This window comes from Anolis carolinensis, chromosome 6 (assembly GCF_035594765.1).
Source record: "Anolis carolinensis isolate JA03-04 chromosome 6, rAnoCar3.1.pri, whole genome shotgun sequence".
Taxonomy (NCBI): Eukaryota; Metazoa; Chordata; class Lepidosauria; order Squamata; family Dactyloidae; genus Anolis; species Anolis carolinensis.
The window spans coordinates 107404939-107432194 of NC_085846.1; the positions used below are offsets into that span (position 1 = coordinate 107404939).

The 27256-nt window shown below is 38.3% G+C and overlaps 1 protein-coding gene across 2 annotated transcripts in view; it reads left to right on the forward strand.

Moving 5' to 3' along the window:
• The window catches only part of vipr2 (vasoactive intestinal peptide receptor 2), a 55473-nt gene that overhangs the window by 13557 nt on the left and 14660 nt on the right, over positions 1-27256 (forward strand). For both annotated transcript variants that reach the window (XR_009999724.1, XM_062957568.1), the window contains exons 2-6: positions 1032-1134; positions 15489-15596; positions 17854-17948; positions 25285-25379; positions 26443-26584. Coding sequence is in view for 1 of the 2 variants with exons in the window: in XM_062957568.1 (XP_062813638.1) it covers positions 1032-1134; positions 15489-15596; positions 17854-17948; positions 25285-25379; positions 26443-26584 (543 nt within the window). In the remaining variant the exon portion in view is untranslated. The remainder of the gene's footprint in view (positions 1-1031; positions 1135-15488; positions 15597-17853; positions 17949-25284; positions 25380-26442; positions 26585-27256) is intronic.

A 27256-nucleotide genomic window follows, 5' to 3' on the forward strand; every position in this document is an offset into this window, starting at 1 on the left:
GATGTTCAATGTGTTTCGAAGGCTTTCATGGCCAGAATCACTGGGTTGCTGTGAGTTTTCCAGACTGTATGGCCATGTTCCAGGAGCATTTTCTCCTGATGTTTCGCCCACACCTATGGTAGTCACCCTCAGAGGTTGTGCTTGGGACAGTTTCTCCCCATAGAGATGTTCAGTGTGTTTCGGAGGCTTTCATGGCTGGAATCACTGGGTTGCTGTGAGTTTTCTGGGCTGTGTGGCCATGTTCCAGAAGCATTGTGACTTGCTACCAGCTTAAGTAAGTTTTCCTCTAGACTTCAAAGTATTTTGAGGATGTCTCAATTTCTCATTTAAAATCAAAATGATCTGTTCTAAAACTAATAGTTGTTTTTAAGCCAAAGCAGTCAAAACAACATCTGCCACTTGTTGATAGACCTCTCATAACTTTTGGGATGAGAAAAACAACAACCAGAACTAGCTGTGCTAAGAGTGGGAGAAAAAATGAAGAGTCAAGCAATATCTTTATTAAGACCAACCAAAATGCTATGTGTGAGACTTTGAATTCTGTAGCAATCTTCAGACTAGATGATGCATCCCAAAAAGCAGGGGAATAAAACAGAGAAGTCTCAGAATTAGGCTAGATGTTTGTGACCATTAGTTTTATAGCCTCTTGGCCCCAAGATGTAAATTGCAGGATGCATGAATCAATATTAACCATGGTGAATTTACATTTGATAAAGGTCCAGCGACAGAGGAATGTGAACGTAGTAACAGAGACATTACTTTTATAAGAATTTTTATAAGAACTGCTGAGATAATATATTATAAGTAATGATCCTGAACATGCTAGATCTGAGTTAGGACATCCAGAAGTTGCTGAAGCTCAAGTGTCATTAGATCCTGCAACAATACCTGGAAGCCACACTCCTGCATTAGGTCGGCATATAACTTCCTATTCTTACAATTTTAAAATGTTTGGTTCTGCAGAACAATGCTAGCAATATCTTGTGTGTGAAATCAATCTTTTAAGACAGGCTCTTCTATTAATTTCACAGGTGAATAGCATTCACCCAGAATGCAGATTTTTTTTGGAACTCGAAAAAGACGAAATAAGGTGCATGGAGCTCTTAAGGAATGCCAAAACAGTGGGATTTAAAGGTAAGAACATGTCATGTGAAAATGATAAAGCAGTATGGATTTGTGTTAACATTTTAGTGTTAAATTGATTGCTCAGAAACTTCCAATAGCCTTAGATCAGTCAGAACCACCAGAACTAGTCCAGCAGGCTAAACTGCCAGCTACTGGAAATCTTGTCAATCAGAAAGTCAGGACTTCGAGCCACCATCAGCCCTAGCTTCTGTGTACCTAGCAGTTCGAAAACAGCAATGTAAGTAGATAAATAGGTACCACTTCAGCATGCCAGCTAATTCAATCAGGAAGGTGTCCATAGACAGCCTTCTTGGTGTGGAAGATGGAACAACAGCACCTGCTCATAGCCAAGTCAATCACAATCTCCAGATACCAGAGATGAAAACGCAGGGAGCCTTGTCTCTATATTTTGTCTGTGTTATTAATTATGACGGCAGAGAATGTTTGCCTCGTATGTAGCTCTGAGTCCTCTCAGGGAGATAAAGCAGTATATAAAGAAAGTCTATTATATTATTATTACAATCTCAGATTGTCTTAAATAGTCACTGGTGCATCTGCACTGTAGAATTGATGCATTTTAGGACTACTTTGCCATGACTAACTTCTATGGAATGCTGGGATTTGTAGTTTGTTGAGGCACTAATAATACTCTTTGTCCGTGAAGGTGAAAGCCATTGTAAAATTACAGATCTCAGGATTGCATAGCATTGAGCCATGGAAATTAAAGTGACGTCAAACTGCATTAACTCTATAGTGTGGAAACATCCCTTCTTTCTCCTGTCTATCAGAGACATAGAATCATAGAGTTGGAAGAGACCTCACGGGCCATCCAGTCCCTTTTGCTTGCAGTAGCCTATGGATAGACTTCAAAGTACTTATAGAACTCATACAATTCACCAAGAAAGAGCTAAGGAGATTATATAAAATAGCAAAGAAAGGGAAATCATGGAAGTGGTCTTTGGTGGTATCAGTATGAAATTGTATTTCAAATGTTTATGTAGCCATTACCTTCTCTTCAAAGCTCTGAACAGAAAAGATTGTGAAGAAATCTCAGATGGCATTTTTCAGCTTTTTACTAAGTTTTTAGTGTGGTCCTCCTACTTAATTCTTAATTATGTATTTAGAATCAATGTAATGGTTAATTCTTTTTTTATCCTTTCCTGCTGGGGACCCATCCTTACTGCCATGTAATGCAGTTTCAGAATGCAATTGAACTGGATTGTATGAGTTTATACTGACATATAATCCAGTTTAATACAGTTAATTGCATTATATGGCAGTGTAGAAGGAGCATTAATTTCCTAAAACGGTCTCCCAAACTAGAAAGCATTATGGGGTAATTATTGTATTGTGAAGATATAAAGCCTTGGAAGAGAGCTGCTAGACCCACTTTGTGTCTGTTCTTTTTTCTGTTTTGCTATATCTTTAAAATGCAAGTTGAACAGAGTTTATCAGAAAGCAAATACAGAAGTGTGACATTTTCCACAAGTGAGTGCTTCAACCAAGGCCATCTGCTCACAGTATAAATAAAAGAGCTTTTCACAAATGTGAGAAAGCATTAATCCTCTCCTATTCTTTAGTGGTTTAATTTTGTTTCAAAAGATGTTTTTTGCATTTGTATTACAGTTCACATTGAAGGAGTTCAGAGGGGATTTGAACTTTTTTTTCCTTGTCCCCAATCTAGTATCAGAAGGCCTTTCTGTTCACCTTAGAGTTGTCATAGCTCATAAATCACTTAAAATCATGCAACAACAACACTTGTTTACTCAGGAGAAGCCCTCGCTTAAGTTAGGAAGGCAATAGATATAGGGTGGTCCCTGTGCTATTTATGGAAACTCTCTTTGTCCATTGATAAAGACAGGACATTTGATTTCCCAACTCTATCAATAGACTTCCTAGGCTTTTCTTTTTAGGGTTGATCTGTTCTCTTTATAAGGAAAAGAATAATGCAAAGTGAGATGGTTTGGAATAGCAGGGTAGGGAAATGTGGGATGTCTGTCTTTTTATTCTTTGACAAATCACTGAAACCTAAACAGATTTTAAGGCAACTACCATAATAAATAACAGGCGAGAATGGCAATACAATGGGATAATAGCTGCCTTGAGGTTTCTCACCGGATCAAAGCAAAAGGGACCACAGTATGAAGTTTTTCCAGCGCCAACAAGAAAAAGAAATGTTTGGAAAGTACAGGGAGGAATTGCGACCTTCTGTCCCTATTGTGTTCCATTTATAAAACATGCCAATAAATAGCTTTAGCTCAGCCGTCATCACACCTTTAATGAGGATCATTGATTAAAATGTTATGATTTTCTACAGGTTGAAAAATTATATAGATTAGATGCCATGCCTAATAAATCTCAGCATTAAAATGTGGTTGGCAGCCATAAGTCCTAGAGCAATGCAAGCACCTTTCTGTCCTTGGATGTTTTAGTTATTTCTATGTTGCTTTGTTTAGGATTACAGCCATATGAAGAACGTCTTACAGAGGATGCAGTTTGAAGATAGGACTTGGGGTATAGCTCCCAGAATCCCCATAGCCAATCACCAGAACATTAATCCAAAAAGATAACTTTCCCAATCTCTCTGTTGGGACTTTAGCTTAATATCGTTTTCCTCGTGGTATTTTTCCTTTGTTTTGTGAATTGGCAAGAATCTGGAAATTGTGATTTCAAAAAGATGATGATGATGATGATGATATAATTATTTATTTATATCCTGCTTTTCTCCCTAAATGGGACCCAAAGCCACTCACAACATTCATTATATAAAAGGCAATACAAAACAATAAACATATGTAAAAATAATAGCTTATAAAAACAAATTTACAATAATAAATACACACATTTAAAAACATTAGTCCAATACAGTTATTGCAAGCAACTCAACAAGATAGATGGGGATCTATCTAACTTTCCCAACTTGGGACTTTAGTTGAAAATTGGTTTCCCTTTGCTTCAGGGATGAGTAATTTGCAACCATGGTATGTATATGATCCATAGGCTTCTGCAAAATCCATCTGATTCCCCCCATCCCAGATTATTTTGAATTCCCCAAAATTATACTCACAGAAACCTCTAGGCTACAATATGTCCTGTAGGTTCAGTGTCTGCATCTCCAGAGCTTTGGAGTCAAAGAGACCTCTCTTTTAGAAACCATAAGTGGTTGTCTAGTTTGAAAATGGTTTGGAAAAGATTATCTTAACAATAGAAGAAAAAGATCATAGACTTTATGGGGAATTCTAGAAGCCGTAGTCCAAAAAAGTAATTTTTCCAAGCTTTGGCAAACACTGTCCACAAAGTATGTGTATAGACTTTCTGCTTTTCGCCTTCACACTGAGCGCAGTATTTCTGTCCAATAATTTCTAGTGGCAAAACAGATCTTTCCATGATGATAAATAGCTTTTGGATTTTTTCCTCTTGTTTCCAACTATTTGTATAAAAATACGTTAATGGCCAAAATATACACAAATCAAGGCTGAAACCATTTTCTCATTCTCCAAACAGCTACCAACCACATTGTAACGATTCTAGTTGTCCTCACGAAATCATATAGAGTGTATCTTTTCAAATTGTTCTTTTTATTTTCATGTACATTGCAACTAATGTTTGATTGTTCAGCACTAGTATTGTTAGACATTGTAATTTACTTTTAATGCTGAAGACATGAACTTACAACTTTTCATGAAAACTTGATCTATCACCTTCATGCTGAAGGACATAGCAAAATCTTCCATCCCATCTCCTTCTCAGTAGGCAAGTTTATAAGAGGACATCACGTCTTACAGGCAGTTTCCTTGAGCAACAAGGTAAACTTTGGTGCATTTTGTGTTGCTGGTCTTTTTCTTTATTCCTTAGTACAGTGATTCCCAATCTGTGGGCCTCCAGGTGTTTTGGACTTCTGCTCCCACACTTGCTAACAGCTGGTAAGTTGGCTGGGATTTCTGGGAGTTGAAGTCCAAAACACCTGGAGGGCCAAAGGTTGGGAACCACTGCCTTAGTACCACCGTTTAGGAAGGCATGTGTCCAGGGAAGAGTGACTAAGAATATGGAAAAGTCTGGAAGCAGACCCTACAAGAGATGATTGAGAATTGCCATTTTGATGTATGGGAAAGACTCATATAGAAGATATACCAGGTTGTTTTCTGCTGCTCCAGAGAATAGGACTCAAACAAACAGGTTCAAATGATGAGGATGGAGACTCCAATTAATATTATAAGAAGGACTTTGTAATGTTAAGAGCTGATTGGCAGTGAAATGGATCATCTTGGAAGATGGTGGACTCTCCTTCTTCAGAGGCTTAAAACATAGGCTGAATCCCCACATCTCAAGGCATTGTTTAGCAATGAATTCATCCTCTGGGAGAATGCTGGACAAGATGGCTTTTGGGGTCCTTTCCAGTTATATTGGAGCCCCAGTAGCGAAGTGTGTTAAAGCACTGAGCTGCAGAACTTGCAGAACGAAAGGTGCCAGTTTCAAATACTGGGAGAGGAGTGAGCGCCCGCTGTTAGCTCCAGCTTCTGCCAACCTAGCAGTTCGAAAACATGCAAACGTGAATAGATCAATAGGTATCGCTCCAGCAGGAAGGTAACGGCACTCCATGCAATCATGCCAGACGCGTGACCTTGGAGGTGTCCACGGACAACGCCGGCTCTTCAGCTTAGAAATGGAGATGAGCACCAAACCCCAGAGTCAGACATGACTGGACTTAATGTCAGGGGAAACCTTTACTTTACCAGTTATATCTGTCTTCCTAGTTGTCCTTGGTTTCTCCTTGTTCTTTAGTCATAGGTCATTCCAGCAGGCTGCTCCAAGCCCAATGCTGAGAGTATATGTACATGGAGAAAAGTAATCCTATTAGCAACATCTTTCAAAGCTATATTTTCCTTGAGTGAGAAGAAGGGACCTTTGCCTTTCATCTCTGGGACAGAGCCAGAGATTTAGCACTGGAGCAAAAGAAAGAAATAATTTATTCTTCTGTCCTTTGCCACTGGCATGAATTATACATTCATTAGTGCCAAAAATTTGCTCATTTTTCAGTATATGTATAATAATCAGCTTTGCCAAACTTGAGATTTTTTAAAATAGATTTATTGTCTTTTTAAGATTTTTTTTATGTCAGGTTGCTAATGCTGCTTTTGGCTTAAAATTGAATGGAGGGGGAAAGGAATCCTGAAATATTTTTATGGTGACTGGATCCTCTTTTAGATACTTGCAATTGGTATCATAAAGCAGATTAATAGGGATTTTGACCATGAAGCTTTGTTAATGGGTTCATAATTGCAGCGAAACCACTACCAACTCACCAAAAATCTAGATTACCCAATCCTCGAAGAATTCAATAAACTACTTGGCTAATAAAACAAGTAAATAACCTGTTCATTTGGTCATTATCCTTTATAGGGACCTAATTAGATCCAATATTAACACAGATTTTGCTTCAAGTCAGCTCATGGTGTTAACCAGTCCAAAATATTCATACATATTATTAAAGTTGTTCTCTCATGCTTGATTTCTCACGTACAGTGTGGTTCCATATTCACATAATTCACTCTAATATGCCCTGCTTTCAAATGTTTTAGTAAAGTACAGGTAAAGGTTTCCCCTGACGTTAGATCCATTTGTGTCCGACTCTGGGGGTTGGTGCTCATCTCCATTTCTAAGCCGAAGAGCCGGTGTTGTCCGTAGACACCTCCAAGGTCATGTGGCCGGCATGACTGCATGGAGCGCCATATATTTTAGGTTTATTAAAAAAGCTGAGCTCAGCTTCCCATCTGACCTGATCTTGTACTGTTAACAACACCTTGTTAACAGAACACCTTGTGTACAGAAATCAGGAAGCGAAGATTTCACAAGATGTAAACAAATTTCATTGCCTGCTGATTATTCAGAAATTTTGTTTTCAGCAGCTGTGAGAGTACAACCAGTGCCTGGCTGTAATTCAAAATTAATTTTGGAAGTGCTTTCCGATGAATGTTGGCTGAAGTCTAATTGCAGTGGCTTTATGGAAGCACGTTGGGCATCCCATCCTGGCACCCTTTCTATGTGTAGGACAAGTCCCACCATCCTCAATAAATTCATGCGCTTGTACATGATTGCTATAGGTTCAGTTTACCTATAGGATGCTATACTGGGATAGCCTGGCCTAAGTATTGGAGGACCAGATGCTGTCTCCTTGCAGAACAATGCTCAGCCTTGCAGTGATGTAGAGTATGGAGCTCCTTGCATCCCAGAAAGAATAGAATTGCCAAGTTATAGTCCTCATGGGAAGTTTGGGCCATATGCTCCCTAATAATGTAAGAATCTGGGTTCATCCTAAATAAAGAGTCTGGCATTCATATCTTTAGTAAGATATCCTTTGACGGCATTGCATTCCATGGCAAATCATATTTGACATCATGAATAGAAACTAGTTAATGTTCAACAAAGAGCAAACATTACAAAGCCATGTAAGCTAGGAAACCAAATTAAAAGTGTGATAGTAAAGGATGAAAATGAAAAAGCGCTGTCTAGTGCGATGCAGAATTGGATGGGGAGTTTTGCACCTGCAGTGGGCCTTTCCTTTCAGAAAACAGCTTGTTCATGCTGCGTGGCAGGCTATTTTGAAGCTTGGAGGCCTTTCAGAGGGATCTCATTAGATCAGTGCCAAGATTGCCATATTAAAATAGATAATACAAATTAACATTGGTTTCAAGCCCACTTTATTCTATCTCATGGTAATGGCTGTTTCACTGACGTACAATCAGCTTAATCAAAATAATTACTTCTTCTGAATTATTCACCAATTCTTTTTTGTTGGTCTTCAAGGGATTTTTCTGTTTCATTTCATAAATCATTTTTATTGGGGCGGAATATAAATACGCTGTGTATAATTTGACAAGTGCCAAAGTCTTGATGAGCTTGCTTTTTTTCCTGAAAGAAAATAGTGGTAAAATCCTCCAGTATCGTGATCCTCTACAACAGTAGGATTAAATTCAGTTGCCATTCTCTCAGCATCATTGGCTGTTGCAATTTAGTTTGATGGGAGCTTACTTATTTAGAGTAGAAGTTGAGTATCCCATATCTGGAGATCTGAAATACTCCCAAACCATTCACATGGGTGGCTGAGTCATGACACCTTTGCTTTCTAATAGTTGAGTGGATACAAAGTTTGTTTCATGCACACAATTATTTAAAATGTTTACAATCACCATCAGATATGTACGTCAATTGATTTTGTGTTCAGACTGGATTCCATCTCCAAGATTTTTCATTATGTATATGCAAATATTCCAAATCTCAGGGAACGGGACCCTGAAATCCAAATCAGTTCTGGTCCCAAAAAATTCAAATTAGGGATACTCAACCTGCATTTATATCTCATCCTTTAACCCAGTGGTTCTCAACCTGGGGTTCCCAGATGTTTTGGCCTACAACTCCCAGAAGTCCCAGCCAGTTTGCCAGCTGTTAGGATTTGTGGGAGTTGAAGGCCAAAAATAGCTGGGGACCCCAGGTGGAGAACCACTGCTTTAACCACAAAGGTTCACAGAGTATCTTGCAATTTGTTAGCTTGACAGCTCCATGCCCTAAGGTTTACAATCCAAGAAAGATATGATGCAGGATGGAGGGTGGCCTGGTGTAATGGGACTTGTTTCCAGGTGGCCCCACCATTCCAACCATTGTGTTCCCACCACTTAACCTGGCCCTTTTACCTTCAAGGACCCTCCCTAGATCAGGTACTCGTGGTCACATTTGCCATTTCGGTTCTTAAATGGAAAGTCAGACTCAGTTATAGAACATAAATAAGTACAGGTGTATTCTATAACAAAATAAGTTAACTAAGGAATCTCTGAACTCTTTGCTCCGAAAACCCCATTCAGATCTTCTCCCTGTCTCTGACTGTCCCCACTCTTTTCTCCATTAGACGACATAGCATTGGAAATTGGACCTGGGAGGATCTTTCACCCACCACTGAGTCCCATGCATGATAGAGCTGTGTGGTGATGCTCTTCTTTTCCTCAGAGGCCACAGCAATCTGGCCACTCATATCTCCTTGGTTTGCCCAAGGCCATCTCTTTCTTTGATTCCACCTGAATTTGTTCCAGCCCAATTTGAGTGTGAAAAAATTAGAATCATGGAGTTGGAAGAGACCACAAGGGCCACCTAATCCAACCCCCTACCATGCAAAAGTTACTGTTTGCACAATAATCTTGGAAAGGTAACTTTTCCAAGCTCTGACTCCAGCCTTGACTATGCTTACTTCCTAACAAGTGGTTTTATCTCTCCTAGCTGAGACAATCCAAGAACCTTCATGATTTAATGTTTTGTTGGATATGAGCAAATTCTGTGCAAATTCTACATTACCATTTTAGGGAAAAGAAATACCCACTTCACCAAGAACATTTTTATTTCTAATCATTTTATGATGTATGTGGATAGATTCTTGGAAATGCAGTAAGTAGTAACAATTTTTTAGGCAATACTTTTTCAGTATTAAATCTTTTTGGACTTAAGTGAGCACAGATATGCCATTCCCAAATAAATATCATCCTTTTGAAACATATAGATGAAAGGAAGGTCCTTTTCTGACATTAGACTTACAAATATGAACTCCTTATGAGTCATTCTGTCTAAAACTACATTCAGAACACTGTGTTGAAGTTTCTACGGGGACAACCCAGTCAGAATTAGTGCATTTTAATTACCTGTTTTACCGCTGTCCTAAACCTGCTGCACTTCAGCAATCATAGATGGACCACAGTTGTAATACAGTAGAGTCTCACTTATCCAACATAAATGGGCCGGCAGAATGTTGGATAAGCGAATATGTTGGATAATAAGGAGGGATTAAGGAAAAGCCTATTAAACATCAAATTAGGTTATGATTTTACAAATAAAGCACCAAAACATCATGTTGTACAACAAAGAAAAAGTAGTTCAATATGCAGTAATGCTATGTAGTAATTACTGTATTTACTATTTAGCACCAAAATATCATGATGTATTGAAAACATTTACTACAAAAATGTGTTGGATAATCCAGGATGTTGGATAAGTGAGTGTTGGATAAGTGAGACTCTACTGTATATATATTGCAAATCTATAGTTATCACTATACTGTATCAGATGTTATGCCTTCTACTGACAAGGACAAATTGCCTTTAAACTGTTTCCTGTTTTTCTTGTCAATCACAGCAGTCTTTGAAACGTCTAAGTTGGCCGATCTTTATGATTCCCACAGTGCATCATTTTAAATATAAGTGCGAAACACTTATATTTGTGGGTTTTACTTTCGCCGGTGATAAAGGTCCTCAGGCTAGCACAGGCATGGGCAAACTTCGGCCCTTCAGGTGTTTGGACTTCAACTCTTACAATTTCTAACAACCTACTAGAAGTTGAAGTCCAAAAAACCTGGAGGGCTGAAGTTTGCCCATGCCTGATCTAGAGGTTCCTATGAAGAACACTCCTCTGGGCATTTGTAAGTCTTCCAGTGCAATTCTGTGGTTGACATCTAGCAGAAAATGCTCCTCTAGGAATGTATAAGGAATGTATAAGTCCTCCTGTGGAATTCTATAATCAATATCCAATGGACGCTGGCCACAAGGTCACAGAGGACCTAGAGATTCCTGGAGAGGTGTTCTCTCAGATAAATAATAGCATTATTTTGACTGTCCACTTTTCAAGGGTCCTATGCCCTTAACCCCATGGAAGTGGAAAGCCTGTGTACTCATGTCTAAATTGCAAATCCAAGGATTCTACTGGATGAAACCATGGCAGCATAAAGTGGAATCATAGTACAGTACTTCAGTTGTATGGTGTGAAGTGTCCTGGGACAAAATTGTTTTTATATCAGTGGCCTATCTTGCGTCTCCAAAGGCAGTGGTTTTCAGTCTTTGGTTCTTAGTTCCCAGAAGACCTAGCCAAAATGGCTAATGGGCAGGAAATGTAGAACACCAAGTCTAAAACAACTTTCGGATTAAATATTAAGACACGCTGCCCTGGTAAGCTGTTTGGAATTGTGGGAGTTGAAGTCCAAAACACCTGGAGGGCTGAAGTTTGTCCATGCCTGTTATATAAGATGGTAGTTGGTGTAATCATGATCCTTTGTTTCAGGCAGCAAAATGATTTGGTTTGGCCCTGTTAGACTATGTGGATTGTTGCTGATACATTTTGTATACATGTATGTGCCTCCTCAATTAGTATACCTCAAACATTTCTATGAATACAGTTCTTTAAATAAAAAGGAGTGGAATCGGGCATGACAGTGCTCACAATTTCTGTTGTATTTTGGGATTAAGATCCAAATCCATTTCTACTCATGCGTTATTACTCACACATGACAAGGAGAAGGCTGTATTGGGAATATACACATTTTTTGCTTTTTTAGCTTGGAAAAGTTGTGTTAGACCACTTCATCCCACTGGGCTGTCCAACACAGAATCACTCTAGCAACATGCGAATATGGCATTTTACTTTTTGCAGTTTGCCCGTCACCTCTCAGCCAACAAGCACATTCAAAGAGAGATCTAGTGGAGACAAACTTTTATAACGGTAAACACACAGAGATACAAACATTTAAAAACAGACTAAAATGACAGCTTCCTCTCCTTCTCTTTCTGAGATAGATGGATAGATAGAGATAGTAGGGATGTGTGTCATTACAAAACTGGGAGGTGCTGGCGCTTTGTTTCTAAAGTGTTTCTAAAGTACAGCTTGTGAAAAATTCATTACTATAATGACAGTAACGAAATTACATTACTATTTGTTATAGTAATTGCTCATAATTACTATATTTGGGGAAACTTTAGGGGCTCATTTCTCCCTCATTTTTAAAACTATTGGAGTGAAACACATTAATCACTTGTCAGCCCACTAAATTTCAGAATGTTTCACTTACCCACGGATTTTTGGGGAATTTTCAAAGTTTTAAAAACAATATTTTAAAAAACTACAAGAGCTATCTATAGTAAACAATTTGTAAGTTGCTCTGAGATCTTTTGTGCCTGAAGAGACACATAAATACAGTAGAGTCTTGCTTATCCAACATAAACGGGCCGGCAGAACGTTAGATAAGTGAATATGTTGGATAATAAGGAAGGATCAAGGAAAAGTCTATTAAACATCAAATTAGGTTATGATTTTACAAATTAAGCACCAAAACATCATGTTATACAACAAATTTGACAGAAAAAGTAGTTCAATACAAAATAATGCTATGTAGTAATTACTGTATTTACGAATTTAGCACCAAAATATCACGACTTATTGAAAACATCAACTACAAAAATGCGTTGGATAATCCAGAAAGTTGGATAAGTGAGACTCTACTGTAATTCTAAATAAATAAATAGTAGTAATATCAAAAGTTTTTGTAAACCATACTAAATATATGCCTTGTATAGGTTCATTACTAAGCAAATCTCCATACAGAAAGCTGCTCTATTGTTGCGTATTTCCTGGGTTCTTATTAAGCCATTTTAATAAGATTTCAGAAGATTTGTTATTCATAGCCCTATGCTAAAATGGTTTGTTAAATTTGTTGTCTTAATTGTATTTTTAAAAAAACAGTATACAGATAACGGAAATGGTGTGAATTATAGTACAAAAATATGGCTTGTGTGATCATTTCTGTAAACAAATATGATCTGTGAAAAAAGAAAGGATGATTAGCAAAATATCTTGTTAATTAGTGTGCTCATGATAAAAGCCTGCTTGAGTTCCTGCTGCAGAAATCCTGGAGGAGATAAGTCAACTATTGTTTACTTATTACTCAGTCTGGAAATCTGTGTCGCGTTGCTAGAATCACCCAAGAGAGAGGCTGTAATGTTGTTTCACCCTTTGCTTTAATTGTAATTCTCACTTGTAGGCAGGGCTGTGTATATTATACTGTCGGTTTTTCAAATCTCTCTAAAATAACATCTATCCCAGGCATGGGCAAACTTGTTAGGAATTGTGGGAGTTGAAGTCCAAAACACCCGGAGGGCCAAAGTTTGCCCATGCCTGATCTGCGCTGTGGAATTAATGCAGTTTGGCATCACTTTAACTATCATGACTCAGTGCCATGGAATCATGGAAGTTATAGTTTTACAAGGTCTTTAGCCTTCTCTGCTAAAGGGTACTAGTTTCTTCTCCAAACTGTCACTCCCAGGTATCTCTCCTCCAACTTCCATCATTAAGTTCAATCTGCAGAAGTTGTTTGTATTCAGTTAATTCAACAGGAAGATGGGAGAATCTTGACCTTTCCAGTTGGCGAAGGCAAAAGCAAGCTGCTGCAGCCATTCTCAGCTTGTACATTTGGCCTTGTTAATACCACACTTTAATTAATTAATTTACAGTATTTATATTCCGCCCTTCTCACCCCGAAGGGGACTCAGGGCAGATTACAATGAACACATATATGGCAAACATTCAATGCCAACAGACAAACAACATTCAGTTTTAGACAGACACAGAGGCATTTTTAATGTTGCTGGGCCACCTGTGTTTCAATTTCCAACAGTGAAGTATTGGAAACCATGTTACCGCCTTTCCCATTCTCTGCAGCTTCTTTTTTCTTCATTAGACTAGCAAATTCATTGACAACTTGGCAATTTAAAAGCAATTATGCACAGCTAAGAAAATGTTTTGTTTATTTTGGTAGGTTGGGTGATTGAGTTGTGGCTCAGTTCTGTCATTTTAATATTGTCAGAGGTTCTGCTGTAATGAACCTACAGGGAGGATATTCTCTTAGGAGCCGAGCATTGAATTGTTGGTTTTTCTGTGATTGATTAGATTCATTTGTATTCTTTTCATATCCGCTGTGAGCCGACTTTAATTTAGAGAACCTCTTTAAGATTATGCTACACATACGTCAATAATATCTGGATCTGTCCTGTGGTTTAAAAGGCTACCAATCTTCCATGCTGTTTTGCAGAGACTAGCTAAATGATACTTCCACATTATATCCAAACAGACATATTTAATGATCTGTGACTTTGCAACCAAAACCAGAGATAAAATATAGCTGTTTAATGGTTCTAATAGCATTTTAAAATTGTTCTTAAAATATTTACATTTGATACAAATAATATTGCTTGTTTTGATATGCATTGAATGTGTTCCCTAATAGTGTGCTGATCGCAATAAAAGGTTTATTTTTCAAATTCGGTTTGGTTTAAGAGAATATAAAAATAATTTTTAAAGGGTGCTTGGTCTGATTTAGAAAGGTTTTAATTATGCTAAAATGATCTAACTTCTCCTACTTTAAAGACTCATAACAAAAAACGTCTAAACCCACATAGGGTGCATCTGCATCGTTGAATTAATGCAGTTTGATATCACTTTAGTTTGATATCACTTTAACTGCTATGGTTTAATCCCAGGATTTGCAGTCCAGTGAGACACCAGTATTCTTTGGCAAGCAAGGCTAAAGACCTTTTAAAACTTGTAAAATTTGTGCGGCTCCTATGATTCCATATTATTGAGCCATGACAGTTAAAGTGGTGTCAAATTGCATTAATTCAACACTGTAGATGCAACTTTTGAAGTATTATGAGTATTACTGTCTATCATGATACACTTTTTCCTTTCACCCCAGTGGTGCAGTGGGTTAAACTGCTGTGCTGCTGAACTTGCTGATTGAAAGGTTGCTGGTGAGCTCCTGCTATTAGCCCCAACTTCAGCCAACCTAGCAATTTGAAAACATGCAAATATGAGTAGATCAATAGGTACTGCTCTGGCAGGAAGGTAACAGCGCTCCATGCAGTCATGCCAGCCACATGACCTTGGAGGTGTCTACAGACAACGCTGGCTCTTCGGCTTAGAAATGGAGATGAGCACCAACCCCCAGAGTCAGACACAACTGGACTTAATGTCAGGGGAAAACCTTTACTCTTTTTACCACTAGGAAAAGTTCCTTTTTAAAGTTGGCAACTCCTAGACTCTTCCAACGACCAGCATGACCAGGGGGTTCTCCAAAATATTACTTTTCCCAAGCACTTTGGGTCCAAAATTTAGGTCCAAATGCACAAGCTGAGAATGGCTGCAGCAGCTTGCTTTTGCCTGAGCCAACTGGAAAGGTCAAAATTTGGGTCCAAAACTTATTTGGATCATCCAAATAAGAAGTGCTGCATGATTCACACACACACAAAAAAAACAAGCCCCTTTCCATGTTGAAAAAAAGGCCACCATGCATTTTACAGCACTTGTATTAACCTTTCTTTAACAACTTGTACTTGCTGGAAATATAGATGTTTCTTGAGTACTACTTGTGTGGTCTGATGTGGGAGGAGAATTCCTTTGTTTCATGAGAGATATCCTTTACAAAGGCCACAGGGCTCTAGAGAGCTTGGAAAGATTGATTTCACTCACGAAACTTCACATTGGATGCTTTCTACTTATTTTCCCAGGATGTCATGGCATCTGGGATAACCTTACTTGCTGGCACCCTGCAGAAATCGGAGAAACGGTGACGGTCCCTTGTCCAAAAATCTTTAGCAATGATGACGGCAAGACAGGTATTTCAAATTCCTTTCTATGATTGAAGCTTTGTTATTTTTAAAGGTTCCCCATGTGCTGAAATTAATGGCATGAGATTCAAGAACTTGTTCTGTGTTTGGTACAGTGCTTTTGTATTTGGTGTTGACTATCTATAGAAGAAGATCTGCATGGCTCACAGGATAAGTATGGCTTGTTTCTGTGACTTTTCTTCTACAAGGGTTGAATGAAAAGTAATGCCTCCACCTTCGTAACTCCTCAACAGATGGCAGTGCTGGCTTGTTCAGTAGACTCTCCACTACAGTTGGACGTCCTGTGACAGCGATCACAGAGTTTCACAAGCAAAAGTTTGACAGATTGATTCAGGACAATCATCGTATCATGCATATCAAGCATAATCAGCATTTCACAAGAGCGTGTTGGTCACATTATTGCTTTGCTTGGCTATCGGAAGATCTGTGCATGATGAGTACTGTGAGACGCTGGTTGTGGAAACAGAGTGTCGACTTCTTCCGTGACGGCTTCAGAAAACTTGTTCACCATTGGCAGAAATGTATCCAATTGTCTGGTGATTATGTGGAAAAGTGAATAGTGGTAGTTGAAGAGCCCATTCTAAGGATTATTTCTGTGTTTGAGTTATTAAAATACTTCCATCCAAACCAAAGTAACGAAGGTGGAGGCATTACTTTTCATTCAACCCTCGTATCAAGAGGCCTGCATCAGAAAAAGTGTCCTGAACAGTTACTATGAAGTTCGATCTCTATCTTGAAACGTGTGCCTTTATACAGATGATTCATCAGCTCAATTAGGATAATATTTGTTTGCTACATGCTCCTAATGTTTATTCATGACTTATCTATCCACATGTCAAAGCAAAATCCATAGTTTTGGACCCAAAACATACCCCAACTGATACATGAGAGATCTAGTGCCTCACCAAACCACAAACTCCACGATGCCATGGGTTACACCTATGGCAGTTAAAGTGTAATATAGTTTCTGTAATTGTGCATTGTGATTGGGCCCTATATTATTTCAGAATTAGGGCATTAATGTAGTCTGGGATTTGCAGTTTAGGACGGTATGTTTGGAATTTTTCATCCATTGAGCACTAGTGCCTTCGCACACTACAAACTCCAGACTATGGCAGTTAAAGTAGAATATACATACTGTAGTTGTGTAATTGCGTATTGTATTTGGGCCCCACATACGTTCAAAATTAGGGTTTGGGCAATTGATGAATCCACTTGATTTTAGTACTGTACTTGTTAGAGGTGCTCAGGGTTGTTTTGACGATATCCAAGAGCTGTAACCTATTCCAGCAACCTCTTCAACTTAGAGCGAGTCCAAACTGTAGAATTAATGCGGTTTGACACCACTTTGATTGCCATGGCTCAATGTTATGGAATCCTAGGATTTGTAATTTGGTGAGGCACCAGCACTCTTTGGCAGCAAAGGCTAAAAGTCTTGTAGAACTGCAACTCCCATAATCAGGAGTAGCAGCAGATCTACCAGTTACCCCTGACAAGTATGAATATGTATGAATAAATTGAATTCTTTATACAGTTTATGCGTGACAGGTGCCTATTTACGTGTTAGAGCTCTAAATGATTTCCTTGTATGTTCTGGAAGGGCAACAGGGACACCATGTAATTTGTTTCATATTGTAGAACTTCTCCTCTCATAATTGGATGAGGCTTTTAATATGTATTATAAACAAAATTGAAATTTGCTGTGTGTCAGAGGTCCATTCGTTCCTTCGGCTACTTATTTGTCATGACTAGACTTGAGAGATTTAATAACTCTGCCACAAGCCATTCAAGATCACCTCAAATAATACACTAGAGTAATGAGAGGATTTTATGGAGACAGTTCTTTTCAAATTACTTTCACATCAAACATACTTATAACCCAAATTAGTCTTCTCAAAGACCAGAATCTAATAACACATCTGCCAAGTGATTTCTTCAATACTGTACAGGTCAGTTGCAGCTTAACACATAGTTGTGAAGTTTCTAAAGTATCTGAACTTGGAATAACATTCAGGACAATACAGTGGATAAATGCTGAATTTACCACCTTTAAAATATTTTGGACTGCAAATCCCATCGGTCATAGCCATGGGAGTTATTCAGTATATCTGAAGGTGTGTCCTATTATATTGTTTCTAACCCTAACAAATATAAGTTTATAGATTCTGTTGGTTTCAATAAAAAAGTCCGTTGTTGAGTAAAATTTCTAGATGTTTATGGATTGTTTTGGTATGCTTTTTTAAAGGAAACATCAGCAAAAATTGTACCAAAAACGGTTGGTCAGACATATTTCCAAATTTCTACATCGCTTGTGAATTCAAAGATATAGATGACACCACGGTAAGCACAAACAACACTGTCGTTCAGAATTAAAAATATTGAAGGGATGTCTTAATTGTAGAATATAAATCTATGACTGTACTCAATTAATTCATCAAAGAGAAGAGGCAAGGAAGCCACGGAATCGTACTCTTCCCAGTACGTTCAGGCAGAAGTAAATTGTTGTATCTTCTTTAAGTTTGCATGTGCTTCCTCATTAATAGCTTTTGGCTACACTTTTACTTGCCCATATGCATTTCAGTTGTCATATGCGAAATTATGAAAAATGTCACTCTGATTATTGAATATGATAGAATTTCATGGAAGATAAATCTTGACGCAATTGTTTTCTAAATCATTGTATGGGAGGGAGATCCCTTAGATCTTGGAGAAATGAGCAATTGGTCTCTGACCATGAGAGGATCACCCAAGAAGAAAGCTGAAAATAAGAATACATCTGCGCTATAGAATTAATGCAGTTTGATACTGTTGTAGCTCAGCCATAGCAGGCCAGGCCTGATGGGTTCACTGATGATTTAGAGTCTGATGGGATTGTGGGGTTTCCTGGGATTCATTCTGATACAGAGCCAGTAAGTGAAACTGCTTTAGACACAGGCACAGGTGGGCCTGAGAATATAAATGCCTCTGATCCTCTAGGCCAGGGATCCTCAAACGTTTTAAGCAGAGGACTGATCCACAATCCTTCAGACTGTTGAGGGGCCAAATTATCATTTGAAAAAAAAATCCAACAAATTCCTATGCACACTGCAAATGTCTTATTTGTAATGCAAAACAACAACAACAACAATGAAAGAACAATACAATATTTAAAAATGAAAACAATTTTAACCAACATAAGCCTATCAGGATTTCAATGGGAAGTGTGGGCCTGCTTCTAGCCAATGAAATAGTCAAGTTAATTAGGATTGTTGTTGTTGTTGTGTGCCTTCAAGTCATATCAGACTTTGGGCGAGCCTAAGTCAAAAATTATTATTCATTTACTACATTTATTTACTACATTTATATCCCACCCTTCTCATCCCGAAGGGGACTCGGAGCAGCTGTATGTACATACAATATATTATATTATTAGCATAGCACAATATTAGCATTATATATCATCATATTGGACTATACCACTATACTGTAATATTATATGTAATATATAACATATATTTAATATTATTATATGGTATTATTAGTATTATATTGTATAACATATTATTATCAATATTATGTGTATATACAATATATTATATTATTAAAACTGATATAAAAATATTATATTATAAAACTGAGGGCAGGGGCCAGGTAAATGACCTTGGAGGGCCGCATCCGGCCCCCAGGCCTTAGTTTGGGGACCCCTGCTCTAGGCCTTCAAGGCTGATCACAGGAGTTGGAATCATCCTCTTCAGATAAGGAGTCTAGCAAAGACAAATTGAAATTATCATGGGAACGCACCTGGTAACATCAATCTAAGCCAAGAGGCTCGCCTGCAAATTTGAGCAGATAGCCAGCTTTGTAAGTCAACACGTCTCTCAACACGCTTCTGTAGGAAGCAGAAGTTCCAGGGGAGTCATAATGCTTTCATGTCTGTATATTAGGAGCTACAGGTTCTTTGCTCTACAGTTCAGGCAACATGGCTTTCAAGTCACAGTCAGACCTGGATTGTCTGGTTCTTGTCTTAGCTTTGGGATTCAAGTATTCTGGGAGTTTTTTTTTTCATATTCATATTGTGCATCTTTGTTCAAGTTTTGCTTAGGGACTCAAGTTGCTTTTGGATTTTGAGATTGTTCTTGAACTGCCTTGGATTTACAAGAGACATTTGATTGCTGACTTTTTGGATTTTACACCTTCTTTCCTTATTCCTGCTTTTTTTACTACAGTAGAGTCTCACTTATCCAACGTTCTGGATTATCCAACGCATTTTTGTAGTCAATGTTTTCAATATATCATGATATTTTGGTGCTAAATTCGTAAATACAGTAATTACTACATAGCATTAATGTGTAATGAACTACTTTTTCTGTCAAATTTGTTGTATAACATGATGTCTTGGTGCTTAATTTGTAAAATCATAACCTATTTTGATGTTTAATAGGCTTTTTCTTAATCTGTCCTTATTATCCAGCATATTCACTTATCCAACATTCTGCCGGCCCGTTTATATTGGATAAGTGAGAGACTACTGTATATATCTTTTCTGTGTTTTTACAATAAACTGTTTGTCTTTACTCTGGACTCCTGTGTGATGCTCTGATCATAGGTGGCTTCAGGCCTGGGGTGCAACAGATACCACTTACTGCAATGCTCCAATGCTATGGAATCCTGGGAATTGCAATTTTACAAGGTCTTTAGCCTTCTCTTCCAAAGAGTTCTGGTGCCTCACCAAATTACAATTCCCGAATTCCATAGTATTGAGCCATGGAAAATATAGTGCTTTCGAACTCTATTGATTCTACAGTGTAAAGTTTCAGGAATAATGTGGTGGTAAAACATGGACTGTGCCACTTTATAGGGCAGTCAGGGATTGTAGATTTTAATGTTCTCATAAGGATGAGCTGCAGATAGAAAACTAGCTCATTGAGATAAAAAGATTAGAATAATCTCATCAGATTTTTCTCTCTGCCTATCCACCATAATTGTATCACTTTAGTCTCTTGAGTCTTTGAATTGTTTAGTCACCCCAAAATAACTCTAGGATCCCAGTCTGAACGTTTATAACCCACAAATACATCACATTATGCATGTGTTTATACATGTAGGTCTTCGCTTAATACATCTTTAAAAAGTGATCTTTTGGCAGAGACGCTAACTATATCTTCTCTAGTGAGTTCTGACAGCTGTGATTAACTCACTTCTGGTCTTTTTCATTTTGATCTGTGAAGGTATACACACAAATACAATTTTTTTGGTATTGTGTACATGTGGATCGCCGCTATATGCCTTTCAAAAGTATTTTCCTAATTTTTTAACGAAAGGTTGTTTTCCTCATTACACACACAATATGACTTCCTTTTTTAAAAAAGAATCTCATTAATTAAGGGATTTTAGAAGGTTAAACACTACAGAGTTTTCCAGGAAGTAGAATGGAAACATGCTGGCTTTTCCAGCTAGAAAGCAGTTTTTCTACTTTTCTCAGATATTAATGTTTTCCAAATAGTGTATGCTCCATGGAAAGTTATGTGACTTATGAGTGATGTATGTTTGACTGCCTTATTAAGTGCAGCCTTAGTGATACTGATTCCACTGAGTCAAAGAGCTAGGCACCTCCAGGTAAATCAAGACAGTAAATAAAGAGCAACACTTAAATAACAGGTGAATTCTGGACAGTAAACAATCAGGGCCAGCTAACACCTCCCATCAAAGGATTCTCCCAGGCAGGAAGCAACCAGGCTTTGAAGTTGAAAGGCCATTCGATGCTAATCAAGCTGGCCAGCTGCAACATTCACACTTGTCTGAAAGAGAGTTCTTTCTCCCACCCTGGACATTCCAAAGATTTATAAACTTGAATTGCCTAGTTTCCAACAGACCTCACAATCTCTAAGAATGACTGCCATAAATGTGGGCGAAATGTCAGGAAAGAATGCTTCTGGAACATGGCCATACAGCCTGGAAAACTCACAGCAACCCAGTCTCAGAAATTGATTATATCTCAATCTGATAAGGTCCTTAGAGAGGTATTTTCTCAAATAAAAAATAGCAATTTCTTTATTTGTGGTTTTCCACTTTCTCCGGGGTCCTGTGCCCCTAACCATGGCGAATGTGGAATCATATTTCCAGAACTGTGTAACTTGAGAGGGATTGTGGTGTATTCCTGTTGTGTTGGTCTACAACTTGCTCCATTCTGGCTATGGCAAATGAAGTTTTTCTCCATTTGATACATCTGGAAGGATGGATCCAGATATCAGAAGTTCCAAGTTGACTTTTAAAGAAGTAGTAGCATACACCGGAATTGAATCTCCAACCTATATAAAGGGGAGAAGGAACAATAAAACTCTGCAATAAAACATAAAGCAGATGCATTTAAAAAGCACCATAAAACATAATGAAGAGCCAAAATGAAAAAGACAGGAAAAACAAATAAAAGTTTGCATATAATTAGGGTGAACAAACAATTTAAAATTAAAAGGGAATGAAGATAAAGCTGATACTTATGGCAGTGCTTCTTCCTCACAAGGGGACCTCCCCAAAAATTGCTTTTCTCAAACATACTGTTTAAAATGTCCTGCCAGACACAGGCACACAAACCTCTTCCTCTCTCCGTTCTCTGGATCTAGCCTTCTTTTGTTCTGTCTGATTTTTTAAAAATGTAGTTAGCATTCTAATTTACAAGAAGAGGGCAAAATAGAACACTTGATCACACATTCTTGCCTTCGAAAATAAAGTGCAGGAGAATGAATATACTAATAAAGTATCCAGTCCTGGAATGAATTTTAACAAGCTTCTTATCTCTGAAACAAACTAATAAAATCATTTATATTAGCAGCACATAATGCACCTACGCCTTTTAAAATAGCACATTGCATCGCAGAGGGAAGATAAGACAACTGATTATGGGTCTTTCGTATGTCTTTAGTGGCCACACTGTCACCTTGTACTAGCTGCTGGCATAGAAAAAGACTTTCCCCTAAAGGGAGATGGCCATTGTTTCTTGTAATTAATTATAATAATGCAGATATGTGTTTTATTTTAATTCAGAAAACTTCAGGTGGATGTTTACACACCACACATACCAACCACTTTTTTCTCTCCATTTACTTTTGGAATGGAATTGCTAGAACCTTCTTAATCTCTGTCGCAAATCTCCCCAAACAAGACAAACCTCCATGATTTATTCCCCATTTTTGGTATCTCCATTCCCCCCTGTGATTGTTGGAGTTCAAGCGCACTCTGCCTAAGTTTGCAGTCCTCAATGAGGAAGAGTTAGTTAGCTTAGAATAGGCTGAGGGAAATCCCTCCCTCTCATCTCCTGAATGACAGCTGGAATGTATCTATTTCATCTCTCCTCTTTGTTTCTGCTCTCATTCTCATTGATTTTGTAGAATTAATACTTTGCATGCCTTTTGTCTTTGAGTTCTACTTTTCATCTTTGTGTGAGCTGTGTGTACTGAGATCTCTCTCTGCTTGTGTGTCAGGAGAGATGTAGTGCTTGGAGATTTTCCCCTCTCTTTGAATCCTAGAAGAGCTGGAGTTTAAAGTAGCTAGGACCCAGTTATTTACTATTAAGAAATGTAGTTATTATTGTTTTGTAAATAAACCTTTTGTAATTTAGAGCCTCTAAAGCTTTTACAGCCACATGGCACTTCACGCTCTGCTTGCTGTGAGCTGAATGCTCAACTATAAGTATCCTGCTTTTGCATATTTTTGGATGCTCTTCTATTTTTTGGTAGTTTTCCCTAACCCAGAAAATCCCAACAGTAATATAACCAGTCAGCTATGCTCAATGGTGCATATCACACTATGTTTTTGAATACTGCACATCCCAAAAGGTGGTCTAACACAAAAGCAATAGAGATTGGAGGCACCAGCTTCTGGAAACCTGAGGATGGAGAGGCATATGCTGCATTTTCTGCTTCGTTATCTGGACCCACAACACTTGTTGCCAAGGGTTCCTGTAAATCAACATTTTGCCTCCCTTAGCACTCAGTTTTCGGATGACAAAATGAATAGATTATAAGAATTGTTCATCACGCTGCTGGTTCAGCCTATTAAGAACTTGGGAGCCATCCAATGAAACTGACAGTAGATTCCAGGCAGACAAAAGAAAGAACTTCTTTAGACAAGGCATGATTAACTCATTGAGTTTACGGCCCACATTATGTTGTGATGCCTTGTAGTTTGGGTGGCTTTGGAAGGGGATTTGACAAATAAATAGAAGGCAGATGGATGGCTGCTATGAGGAGCTGCAGTGTGGCAATGGATTAAATCCTTGTGCCGGCTGGGCTGCTGACCTGAAGGTTGCCGGTTCAAATCTGTGAGATGGGATGAGTTCCCATCTGTCAGCTCTAGCTTGCAGGCGCATGAGAGATGCCTCCCAGCAGGATGGTAACACATATGGCATCCCCTGGGTAACATCTCTTTAGTCAGCCAACTCTCTCACACCAGAAGCGACTTGCAGTATGTTCTCAAATCACTTCTGACATGGTTAAAAAATAGCTGCTATTTATTTAGAAAAATTAGCGCAGTCTTGAATTGGTGTATCACCGAATATCAGTTGCCAGAGACATATAGCTATAGTAGTAGCAATGCTTTTAAAACAGAGCTCACCCTCCAGATGTTTTTAAATTCCAGCTCCTATCTGCATTCTCCACCCTAGACCAATGGCACCGATATCTGAAATGGCAAAGGTTCCCCATCCTGTTTGAAGGGCTTCTTGGCCAGCAAATGTGCCAAGCAAGAGACAGAGTTAGATGGATCTTTGTTCTGATTCAAATGTCCTCTCCTTGTGTTCTTATGTTTGAGTTTGAATATCAGCCGATTCCAAGTGTGCAAATGCAATGCAAATGCCAGACTCAACACCTCAGTCCAAAGAGATGCATCTTAAATTACAATGGGATTACAAAGGCACCGTAGACCCCCCCCCCCTTGCAGCAGCATGTTAACCTTTTGGCTAGCACTTTTTTTTGTCCTGCTAAACCGAAGTGAGAAATATGCTCTGAAGTGGAAAGAATGCCCTGTCAAACAAAATGCAAGCAAGCTAACTTTAGCCTGTTATATCCAGCAAGCATATTAATAGAAAGCCGCACAGATTCTTTTTCTACATGACTGGGTTCATTTTTTGAAAGAGGAGATGCCGTAGTAGAAATGCATGTACATCGGGCCACGTACATGACGAAGTCTTACACACTTAAGAAAGCGTTGCAGATCAATATGCCAAAAAAGGAAGGTTCACACCCACGGTTTTAGCAACTCTGTTTATAAAGACTGCCGACTCAGCTGTGACCTCTCTTTGCCCTTGTTTAAGGAAGGTCAAATTTGTGATCTAGTTAGATTCTGCAAATGTGGAACAGCAAGAAGCACCATCATATCCTTTGCATAAAGTATAGAAATATTTTAAGATGGTCCAGCTTGAAGAACATGCGCGATCCATTCCTTCATTAACATGGGGAGAGATTACAACAGCTGGATATAATCAGGACCTTTTCTCTTCCTTATCCATCATCTCTGCATCTTCTCTAGATCACAAGATCTGAAGAAGATGCATGGATCTTCCAGGCACTGATTCTACACCGGAGAGGTTTAGATGCCATTCTATGCATAATTTTGGAGCATTATGTAAAATAATGTCTCACAAGTAAATTATTTATCTGTGACCTCTTATAGTAACGGTTGGGTTAATGTTTTTTTCCCATAGATTTTCTATGTTCTGGTAAAAGCAATATACACCTTTGGATATAGTGTATCTCTAGTTGCTCTGACTACGGGAAGCATCATTCTTTGCCTTTTTAGGTAAGTTTGGTTAAAAATGGAAGGGGTTGTTTTTAAAATATCTATCAAAGGAAAAATATGGCTGGTAATGAATACAATTGTAATATATTAATCCAAGATAACTTGCACCATATAGTCAAATACCGGAATAATAACACACCAATACAAGTAGTCATACTAGAAGTTTTAAAACTAGCAATAGTAGCAGCTGAATGCAATCTGGTATTACTTTCTCAGAACGTGTTTCATGTAGTTGAATTGCACAGAACCTTCATCTACCCTTGTATGATTTTATCATCAGCTGTGCTTGTATCTGCACATAATCCATATATTTCTTTACACTGTGGCCAAAATCTTTCATCATGCTTTCATAGTGTAAATCTGTACTCATGTAGTTACACGGTGACTGTGATAGATTACCGTTCTGTTGAATTTCAGCACTAATTGTGTTGCTTCCTTTGTCCCAGCTTATTGTCCCATTGTGTAATGGGGAATGCACCCTGATTGTTTTCGTAATTCGAGTGACAAAAATAGTACATTGAAGGCACTAATGAATAGATATACCCCATCCAAGACTGTGTAACTACACAGCTAGTTTCCATTGGAGTAGACCCTTTCAATAAATGGTTGGGTGGAGAGTCAATATGTAGATAAATCTCAATATCTCGATTTAATCTATCTCCATATGAAATGGTTACATTTGTGGGACTCTGCTTATGCAACCACAAACTGGATACATCCCTCATGCTTTGGCCATCATGTTTACCAGAAATGTCAAAGCTTTCAAATATCTCATTCAAAAGAAATGAGGTATTTGGATCCAGAATGAGCACTGTCTGCCTGAAATTTTTCAGCATTGATAAACAGCACATGCATAGCTTTAGGTGTAATTGGTTTCTTTTTTTACCATTAGCACGTTATCACTGTTATCTTAATTCACATCTCAAGATTTACATAAGACTTTGGAAACAGATTTCGCCAGGGCCCATCTTGCTCCTTCTAAGAGAGGAGCTCGGCATTGTTCTCCTTTATTCACCCGTCCTTTGTTTTCAGGTACTACAGTCTCTTTTCTTTCCATACATAGGAAACTTCACTGCACACGGAACTACATACATTTGAATTTGTTCCTGTCTTTCATCCTTAAAGCAGTGTCTATCTTCATTAAGGATGATATCCTCTATTCCAATTCTGATACAATTAAGTGCTCAGAGGATCACCCAACTTGGGTAAGTAAATGCAGTTGCATTAATGGCAATGTTCTTAAAATGTCTCCTACATTTTTCTCTTGTGTATTTATAATGATATGAGGTGGGCCATGCTCCATCCAATGCTGCATAAGCAGATTTCCAGTCAAGGGATGCTTCCCTCCCGCTGTGTCCCAAAATGTCAATTCAGAGGGTTCCCAAAACTCCAGGGCAGGATTGACCAGAACAGTTTATGCTCCACTGGCTGACTATTTTGATCAGATGCAACCCATACTCTGGGACTGCATAGGAGCAATGTGAGGATGGAGGAAAGATAATTGAGCTGGTAGGATGAGGCAAGCTGTCAAAAGATGGAACAGATCAGAACTCAACACATAAAAAGGTGAGATGGGAGTAGAGATGTGCAGAGTGGGATCGGAACCTGAGTTCAAGTTTCTCTCCACACAATTGGACAGCACTCTCTGCCTCAATATTTGTAACAAATATGCAGTGATGAGTGATACTAGCACTGAGTGTGCTCAATGTGTAGAAGATGAAATGTGACATTTGCTTTTGTACTATTTGTAAAAAGATACAAGTATGAATTTTTGCTAACTTAGAGTACATGTTGTCAGTTGTAAGATTTTTCAGATTTAGTGATTAAAGCATTATGATTTTACTTGGAGTGAACTTTGTTAAACTCAAATGAATGTT